The sequence below is a fragment of the Anopheles aquasalis genome, chromosome 2 (genome assembly GCF_943734665.1).
Source record: "Anopheles aquasalis chromosome 2, idAnoAquaMG_Q_19, whole genome shotgun sequence".
Lineage (NCBI taxonomy): Eukaryota > Metazoa > Arthropoda > Insecta > Diptera > Culicidae > Anopheles > Anopheles aquasalis.
The window spans coordinates 48,910,001-48,920,000 of record NC_064877.1 but is presented as its reverse complement, the minus strand read 5'-3'; the positions used below and the strand labels follow the sequence as shown (position 1 = coordinate 48,920,000).

Below are 10,000 nucleotides of genomic sequence, written 5' to 3'. Positions count from 1 at the left end.
TTTTGATGATCTTGGAAATCGGTAGCGGCACACTGAGTTCTCGTTCCACCACCCTGTAGTACAGAAAGAAGAGGAAAAAAATAGATAAAGTTAAATGAAACTATTTCAAAAATTCCATAACGGTAAAGAAGGAAAAAAAATACGATGAAAACATGCTTTCGAACCAGTACAACCATTCTTCAAGTACGCGCGCGCACCAAAAACATCGTGAGATCGCTTGTTTTTGATCGCTGCATGGCGCGCGCAATGGACATAAAGATGGAACTTAAAAGTAACGAAATTTGCAATAAAAAATAAATGACGCTTCAGAGAAGCCAGACGCTCCACACACTGGCAGGCACACGTGTGGAAAAAGTAGAAAGTGAAACTCTCCTTCTGGGGGAGACAGCCAGGCAGGCAGACAGGCAGGCAGGTTCCGCTGATCTTCTTCGTGTGTGCGCTGCTGCTGATTGCGATATTGCCCATCTTTTGCTTCGCACAAACCACCACCACCCGGTATGGGGAGGTCTGGTCGGTCACTGGCACGCCAATGTTGCCACCACTAATTATCAATCCATCGCTCAGCTCAGAAGCTCCCTTCCACAGTGTGCCTCTCGCCAGTATCCGCGGTCAGCAGCAGCAGCAGCAGCAGCAGCATATAGCAAAGCACATACACAATTGACACTAAGGCAAGCACGGGCCCTGTGTGATTTCTTTCCTCCTAATCACCTTGGGTTGGTTGGATTGCTGACTTTCCACAGCGCTAAACCTCTTTCACGATCCTGTCTCTTGCTCAGAAAAATTCGTTAATCAGCGAATATGCTGCTGTTGTGAGTTTGCTTACGTTTATGCCACGTATTTGAGATGTTTTTTTTGCTTCTTTCCTTCTCCACCACAACTACACGTTGGTCACATTTCTAGATTCCCCTATATTCAATCGTGTCTGCACGACCTTGTCGGAATGTGCGCTAGTCGCATGCGATCACAACAAGATCCGGCGGTGGCCCCAACCCAACAACAGCCATATCATGATGAACTTTCACCAGCACACCAGAGCGCTCAGGCAAGGTACCTGCTGTCGCTTGTGATGGGCGGAGAGAAGCTGTTGCAGGCAATTTAGTACAACCATAGCGCTGCTCTCCAATGTGCGTCCAAAGAAGGATGCGTTGTCGTGTAAGTGATTTAGCAATAGAGTTGCTTTGGTTCTAATTGCACTCACTATCGATCACCATCTGCTCAGTGATAACTCCCTCAATCCGTTCGTTGACGCCACGAAATGCTCTCTCTCTCTGGTGATGCTGGCTTGGACATATTTAGCATACTTGTCCTCGAGAGGATCATTCGCATAGTGAGCAGCAAACAACAGCAAAAAAAAACGCAAGGTGAAACGATTTCGGTTGCTTCCTTTTTGTCTCTTGCACCGTGTCCCATGCGCACCATATGGTACGAGCGCGATCGAGTGATCATCAGACTCCGTAAAAACCATCATCGATCGTTGATGAGGTGCATTGTTGGCACGGGAACGGGTTTTCTTCTGTTGATGCTTTTCGCGCTCCGACCGCATACATAGTTCTGCTAGCACATAAACTCCTGCTGCTGATGATCATGATGATGATCATGATGATAGTGGTCGTTAGCATGTGTGTGAGTTTGTGGTTCGCGTCGCGTACAACAACGTATCCCTTTCCTCTCTCCTCTTTCGGTGTTTCTTCTGCGGACCTTCTTCTTCTTTCGCTTATCAACTTTGATTGTTGTGCCCCTTGCCTCTCTCCCGTGCGTGCGCTGCTGCGCGGTGTTTCAGAGTCTGCGAATGCTTGTTGCAAATTTCACTTTTATCGCTTTTAGCTCTCGCATAGTGTGCGGCCAGCTGAGCCGAACCGTGGCTGGTGTTGTGATCACGTGTACAGAGTGTGCTTGTTGTTTTGTGCATTGCTTTTAGTTTGTTTTTCAATTTTCCATTCAGCGCCTCTCCTCATCATACTAAAGGTGATATGGTGTGTTATGTTTTGCCGACTGAAAGTGAGATTAGAAGACTCGCTCACTCGCTGGCTGTGCGCTGCTGCTGCTGCTGCTGCTTCACACCACTTTTACATTCTTCTACTTTGTGCCACCATTTTCGGTTTTTAAAGCGGTTGGCGGACAAGTTTTTTTTTGGTTTTGGTTTTGTTGTTGCGGCCAAAAGGGTGGTTGGTTTGAATGCGCCGTTTCTTTCTGAAGCCAGTTTTCTGTGGGAGAAACTTTCCCTCAAAAAAAAAAAACAGAACTGAAAACAGCTTAGCCTAAAGCTACAGCTATTTCCCCTCTTCTCTTTTCCACTTCTCTTCTCCGCTCGAACCAGAAGAGGATCGATGGGAAAAGAAGAGTTCAAATTAAGATCCAAACACAAACACGCCACCACCACTTTGTGTCTTTCTCTACTTTAGCTTTCTAAACACAACTTCTCAACAAACTTGTAGGTGCAGCACCCAAACCAAAGTAGTATTTCTTATTTTGCGTCTCGTCCCCCCTTTCTACAGCTTCCGAAGCAAAGAAAGAGCAGAGGGTGCGCGCCGCCACATGCTAAACGCACATTCCAAGTAGTACCCCGCCGGGTACAACGGCAGCCCAGCCCAGCGCAACCCACAAAAAAATTGTTAGGTTCTGCCCTCGAATTTCCGTTTTCTGTTTTACTGTTCCAAAAATGATGATAGCTCGAAAAACCAGACACCGCAAAGCTATCAAACAAATCAACGGCCCAAACGGAAAACCGATATCCTGAGATTACATTGATTTTTCTTTGCACGAGCGCCGTGTGCGTTGCGCGTTAGTGGCCCCAAAACAACGAAAAAAAAATGCGCCGAGCACCGTAATTGATCGGTGGTGTGGTGTGCTCTGGTCTGGGCAGCGGCCTGGTCTGCCCTGCCAAGCAGAACCACCGAAAGATAATCCCCGCTAGCCAGCCAGCCGCTTAGGGCTTTTAGATGGTGCGCGGAGGCCTTTTTAAGACAAAGCTTATGGGGAGGATACGCGGAACATGCTGGAATGCTTTTCACCCATCCGACTCTATTTTCACGCGCATTTCCGACCTACCCACACCCAACCCAATTGTACCGTTGATAGCATTTATTTATTTTAACTTATTTCACTCGCTTCCGATCATCGTTTCCGCAGTCGGTGCGCGGTGCGTGCGCGTGTAGTAGGAGTGGTTGCACTACATTAGGTGCCGCTAAGTGCTGGAAAGTAGAACCCATCTCCACCGCGCGGCTCCCCCCGTCTCGCTCTCTAACGGATGATTATTTTAAAACGGAACTATTAAAACGGTTACTGGTTACTGGTTCGATTCGGCATTCATCGACGTCATCTCAATCATACTTACGCCCAAGCATATTTGGAAGCATTCCGTTTGCCAGTGAACAATGGTGATAGCTCGGCACGCAGACGGATCAGGGTCTTCACTTTATCGGCTTCCCCTGCGGAAGAGAAAAATGCAAAAAAAAATTAGAAATTAGTATTAAACCTCCAGCTAATGTGAATTGAATAGAATAGACCTAAAACTAAGAACTAGCCAATACTGTCTCATCAACCATCATCAAAAAGTCGCAAAACTCGTCATCATGGTGACGCGATGGAGATAGTAGTCGATGATCGGTGATCGAAAGGGGTGGTGGTGGTGCTGGTCAGGGGACACCACCAACTTTCACCCGAGAATATTGAAAACGTAAACGTCGTTTAATGCAGGAAGGGATTGCTGATGGTGGTTGCTGAGGAGTAGAGAAGTCGAGTGTGACACATCGTCACAACAGTGTGTGGGGTGTGTGTTGTATCGCGGAGGTCGTAAAAACGTAACGAGAACATTGGCCACAAAGTCGAACCCAAGAGAGAGAGAGAGAGCGCGCGTGGTATAAGAGGGTGAAAGTTGGGTTCGCGATCCATCCATCGCCCGCAGCACCACCACCACCACCACCACCATCCCATAGCAGTGCTTAAAAGGAGGAGAATGAACGTACGAACGGATGGATGGATGGACGGACTCCCAGAGCAAAACGGGAACGACGGCGAGGAAAGACTTGAATGCCCGGGCTCGAGCGCTCGTACTGTAGAAGACACGAACCTCCCGCCATATCTCTCTTCCGCTCGCTCGCTCGCTCTATGCACGCCCGGTTTCCGCCAGTTCCGGCTAGAGCACAGTCCGTGGTGCTCTGGTGTGCCAGGGGCCACCGCATGCGCATATGCAAGAGAGCACACAGCGATGAATGATGATGACGACGACGACGACTCCAATGACTCCTTCTGCTGCTGCTGCTGCTGCTGGGGTGCAACAGTGGGGATAACGATGAAAGTAGTGCCAAATTTAGGTTAGAGGCCCCGGTGAGCAACAGATTACTTAGGCTGGGTTGGGTTGGGCTGGGCTGGGTTGGTGACTGGTGCTGCGCACACACCACACACCTGTTTTCTGGAGCCTGTTATGCTTGCTTGACTCTTGATGCCGTCGTCGTCATCGTCGTCACAATCTCGCAAGAGTTACGGACTTCTGGGGATGGGCGCGCGCGAGGTGGCATTCGATGAATAATATCGCGCTGCTGCTCATGATGATGATAGGCGATGTCAGCGGCTTTCTCTTTCGCTGAAGGCTCGTCTCCTCTACCCGGTGCTCCCATCAACATCATCGGTTGTCACTTTTGTCACGCTGATTTGTCACAATCGCTTCTCCTAACAGCAGCAACAGCAACAGGAGGGAATCAGCGAGGTAGAACTGCGTGTGATTCAAGAAAGTCACACATATCTGAAGGTTCATTGCGATCTCTCCCTCTCGCGAGCATCCGCGTAAAGATGGAACCACTAAACACACCAAAAACCGTATCAGCAGCAGCAGCAGCACGAGGAGGTAAAATAGAAAGTGTTTCTTAATTTTTCCACCACACGAGAGCTCCGGTTATGGCGGTGGTGGCTCTCCACATCACCACCACCACCACCCCATCCATCGCAAGAAGGCACGCAGCTCTGGCTCGCGATCTGGCCACTTGTCTCAACCTCAGCAGTGCGAACCGACCGACCGGTTGGCAGGTAGCGAGTAAGGAAGGGGCCCTGCTGATGACAACGGACGAAGAATTTTCTCTTTCAACCGAGAAGACTTTCACCGCCCGGATTTGCGCCGCCCATGGTGCCGCCTCGTGCCACGGCGAATAATTGAAGAGAAAATCCCCAACATTATGTATGTCGCCAGAAAAACCACATTCTCGAACGGATCGAACACGGAACATGCTCTTAAAGTGTACCCAAAAATGCGTCCACTGCTAGACCCCTAGATTGCGCAATGTGGTGGACAAGTTTTTGGGAGGGGAAGTGAGATCAAAAATCAGGAAAACCTGCTGCTACTGCTGGAACTAACTAGGTCAAACGACAAATGTCGCATTTGTTTGTCTGATGATTACACTTCTCGCTTACTCGGTTTATCGGTGGGGTGTACGCGTGTGGGCTAGCACATTTTGGGCTCCTATTTCCCCTACTTCTCCCTCATGGAGAGACACCCGCAGAAGGCGTCCTTCACCCACTTGCCGCATACGAGCACCAGCAGCACCAGCAGCGCCAAGCGGCCATCATCCTGTTTCCGATCATTCGGCGGCGGCGGGCGCATGAGTTAAAAGCGAAATAAACTTGTTTCGCTACTGCTGCTGCTGCTGCTGCGCTATTGTTGTTGCTGCTGCTGGATGGTTGGTGCTTTCCTTTGGCACTTTTTTCTCGCTCTTTTTTTCTGTGTATTTCCAATTCAGAAAAAGATACATGCTGGCGGTTGCGTGCTGACAAACACATACACCCCCCCCGGCCACGGAAGAACACGCGATGAATACGAAATTTTCCCAACCATTCCCAACCAAACCGCGGAAGTATGTCACCTCACGCTGCTGCTGCTACTACTACTGATGATGATGATGATGATGACGGCTCGGTAGTATTGGTGCCGAAAAGAATGGTTTCTTTTCTCAAAAAACCCTTTCTCAAAAATGTCTTTCTTTTCTGCGGCTCAAGTCCCCCCCCCCCCCCTACCGGGCGATGGCATCCAGCAGCACAACGCGCCATTGTGCGTCTTCGCTTCCATCCAGCCACAGATTGGTGGTCAGGGTTTCTTTCATTTCGCTTTGTTTCGTTTGTTAATATTTCTACCCCACCCCGGGGGGAGTTGAGGATGGTTGGAATACTTGCAGCAGCAGCAGCAGCAGCAGCAGAGGGAGAGAAGAAAGCAACCGCTCCTCCTCCCCCAGAAGATGCGATCCGCGGACACACTGCCGGGGGGACGACCGAGCGAGCGAGCGAGCGCGCGCGCGCGTGTAGTGAAAGTAGTAAGCATAAAACGCCATTTCGCTGCCCCTGAGGGTGTGAGAAGCTGGGAAGAGGGGTTCGTCGCTTTAGCACAAGCGCAACCATGTCTTTCGTTGGCTGCTGGTGCTGGTGCTGCTGGTGCTGCTGCTGCTGCTACTGCTTTGGCTTCTGGTTGCATGAGAGAATTAGATTCAATCTCGTGGTGTGCTTTCGTTCCAGCGCTGGTGCTGGTGCTGCTCGGTGGATAATTGAAGAAAGTATGAAAACCTCTACTTTGCACCCAGGCTCCACCACCAGCGCCACAGTGCGCATTATCCGATAAATGAAGCGAAGAAAGGGAAGGAGGGGTAGCGAACACAATGAGAACTCATCACCTCCAGCAGCAGCAGCAGCTGAGAAAAAGGAAGCTGGAGAGCAGCGGCGCAGCGAGTGAAATTGGTGCTGGAGCCGCTGCATCTTCAAGGAGCAACAGAAACCGGAGACAGCAACAGCAGCAGCGCCCCGGAAAGAGAGCACACACCAAAGAGACACTACCAGCTAGAGAGAGGTACCAAGCGCACCACCATCAGGCGAAGAGTGAAGCGTAAAGATGATAATAAATTCCATGCCCTTCGTGGTACCGTTACTCCTCCTGGTGCCACCGCTGGTGCTGCTGCCAGTGCCGCTGACCTAGATCCGATCGGAGCAAATGGTCAAAGTATGGTAATGGTTCGAGAGAAGGCAGCGAGAAGGTTTGAATGTGTGTTGTTTGCTGGTGTGTCTCGCACACCCAAACCCAAACCGGACCTCCGCGAGTAGCCCGAGGGGGAAAGCTTTCGCTCTCGATGCAGAGAAGCCAGCAGAAGAACCTGTCTCCGGGCGAGCCATCGTGACCACGACTGGGCGCACACACGCTTGGGACGAAACGGGACCTACGCCACACCACAACAACGGCGCATCCGCTGCTGCCAACGAAAAAGATTAACGACGATCGACGGCGATCCTTTTCGAGATGTAAGGAAACTTCTGATGGTGGTAGTAGTGCTACACGTCTCTCTTAGTGATTCCACAACCTTTTTGGTAACTCCCTTGCCCCTCGCCACCACACACAAGGTGAATCGAATTCGAGTTTATTGACATCAGCAGCAGCGGCACTCCGCAACAAATGGTGGAGAAGGGGCGCTACTCAGGGTGGAACCACCACCACCACCACCACCACCAAAATACTAGCAAACTCTTCTGAACGGAGAGAGGGAGTAGAGGGTAGTAAATGGTTGAAAAATGGTTCCACCAAAAATAACAAAAACCTTAGCTCTCCACGCACGCCTAGAGGATGGTGGTTGATGACGGTGCTGCCGGTGGCTTGAAGCCCCTGTCGTCCACCTGCTCTGCCTCTCTCTCTCGCTCTCTCTGTCTCTCCTTCGCGAGATGATGTTACATGCCGCGCGATCGCGCGGGATATTACGAAACTTGACTTAGCCCAAAACCACAACTCAAAACAACAACAACGGCAAACGCTGCTCTCTAGTCCACCAACCAACCAACCAACCGTCACCCCGCGGGCGCGCTCGCACAACAATCGACAACTTTTTCGGCCACCTTGCGTCTCCTCCTCCTTCACTTGCCGAGAAGCCAACCGCGAGGAGTCCTCTCGTCGTCCTCTCGCTCCATCATCATCATCATGTTGGAATCAGAGTCGTCCCCACACACTGGTGGTGATCATCCGGCCACTCACTCACTCTCGCTGATCGAGGAACCGTGGGGACGGGGTGCGTTTTTTGTGCTAAAATCGTTAAACCTCTCCCCGAAACTCACGCCCCACTCGTGGTCGGTGGAGCTGCTAGTAGTAGATGGGCGCTTGGGCATCTCTTCAACCCTTCTTCTTTACCTTCTGCTGTTGCTACCTACTAGCAGCATGTGGAAGGGATCTCTTACGATCGTCTGTTCGTCGATCTGTCTGCGGCAACCTCGCGCTCCGGTGCCGCTGCTGATCGAACTGCGCCATCACCATCAGGAGGGCGCGCACAACACAGCATTGAGATCTGATTGGCTATGGTGCGCGGTCTGTGTCCGGCACAAGTGTAGATACGTAACACTCTCGGCCCTCGGTGAACAAGTTTCCCTCCCGGACCTGAGACACACTTTGGGGGGAATTTATTTATTTCGTTCGTTGTTTTTGGGGGGAAAACCCCATGATACAGTAAAAGACAGATCATGTGCGGCGTCGGTTATTATGCTGCGATCGTCAGCTGACTCATGGTTGGTGATCTCGCAAGGAGTCACTCACAACGCGTCATCATATGCAACGCGCTGCGACAGGTTAGTGACTAATCCTGCCGTGACAGGATGTGCACCGTCGTTTCGATGACCCAGATTCTTCAGAACTGATCGAGAGAGTCATGGTTCGGTATGAAGAAATAGGGAAGAAGCGCATCGCGTTCACTTGATGCTTGATGATACGTGCAGATCGACACGCACAGCGGCCATATTGAGACTCGACCTCGACCACTCCAAGGTGCGCAGAAGATGGGCTGTACTACTACTAGCTGGAGGGGAGAAGACACTAGGGCGCGATCGTGCCGAAGCACAGGCGCACAAACACATCCATACACCCGGCAGCACACATTCCTCGGCAAACAATTCACATTGATCGGGGGGGGGGGGGGGGGGGGGGGAAAGACTTTCACCGCCAGCCATCATCGTCGTCGTTGACGAGAGCGACGAGTTCGATGATCATAATGTTGATGATAAATTAATGGTCCAAGCTGCTGGTGGTGCTGCTGGTGCCCATCATCAAGACATTCCCATGTTCAACGTCGTCCCCCGGGGTGTTAGTGCAACAGGATGCGCACCACCACCAGCTGGCAGTGATGATCACCTCCGAACGAATGTTTTCAAAAACTGGATTATGCACAATGTCCACCTTTTCTTGCTAATCCCTTCATTGCCCTTTTTGTGGCCTTGTCTTTTGCTCCGAGAATGCACCACAAACACACACACATATACGCGTAGCATGGTCCGAGGATCATTTAATAGCTTTTACATTGCGCTACGCACATTGTACGCATCGGCGCATCGGCTGCATCGCAAGTGCAGCAGCGGACAGCGCACTTTCACTGATTCCCGTCCGCTGGAAAAGGGCGGCGGTGGTGGTGGTGGTGATTCCGAGGAACATTCTTCGAGCGAAAACTGACGGACGGGCGCATCCATTATCGAGACGGGGCGTTGGTTGCACATTCGTCCGATATGGACGCTGCAGTGATATTTAAAAAAAAATGGCAAAATGGCATAATGGCAGTTTCGATTGCGAAATGTAGCACTCGAATGTGAGTTTATGGGACCTCTGCCCGGGGGAGGGTAAAGTCAATACCACTTTCTCCTTCGAAAAAGGGCGTTGATCATTAACGGACGGGCGTTGATGGAACGGAATCAACCGGTCAGTCTTCATTCTACCTGCGCGATTGCTCGTAATGCGCCTTCCAGCCATCGGTACTGCCATTTACCAACATAAACCTCTTTTAAATGCTCATACATGTGATGACCTCTCTCTCTCTCTCGTGTGCATTACGGAGGCGCAGAGGCGGTAGTCCGCAGGAAAGCTGCGACGCAATACCGATCATCTTGTGACCCCCACCACCACCCAAAAACTTGGGCAGGGTGGTTGGTTTTGGGGTTGGGATCCGTGATGTCTGTCCCCTCCGAAAAGGCGTTGCCACGATGGTCGAGTGTTGGTGACACAGACGGA

General features: G+C 51.0%; 1 protein-coding gene across 2 annotated transcripts in view; it reads right to left on the bottom strand.

Moving 5' to 3' along the window:
- LOC126570071 (uncharacterized protein DDB_G0283357-like) overlaps positions 1-10,000 on the bottom strand; it is a 41,675-nt gene that overhangs the window by 22,731 nt on the left and 8,944 nt on the right. For both annotated transcript variants that reach the window (XM_050227554.1, XM_050227556.1), the window contains exons 4-5: positions 3,335-3,428; positions 1-53 (exon numbers count right to left, since the gene is read on the bottom strand). The exon at positions 1-53 is cut by the window's left edge and continues 29 nt beyond it. In XM_050227554.1, the coding sequence (XP_050083511.1) occupies positions 1-53; positions 3,335-3,428 (147 nt within the window). The remainder of the gene's footprint in view (positions 54-3,334; positions 3,429-10,000) is intronic.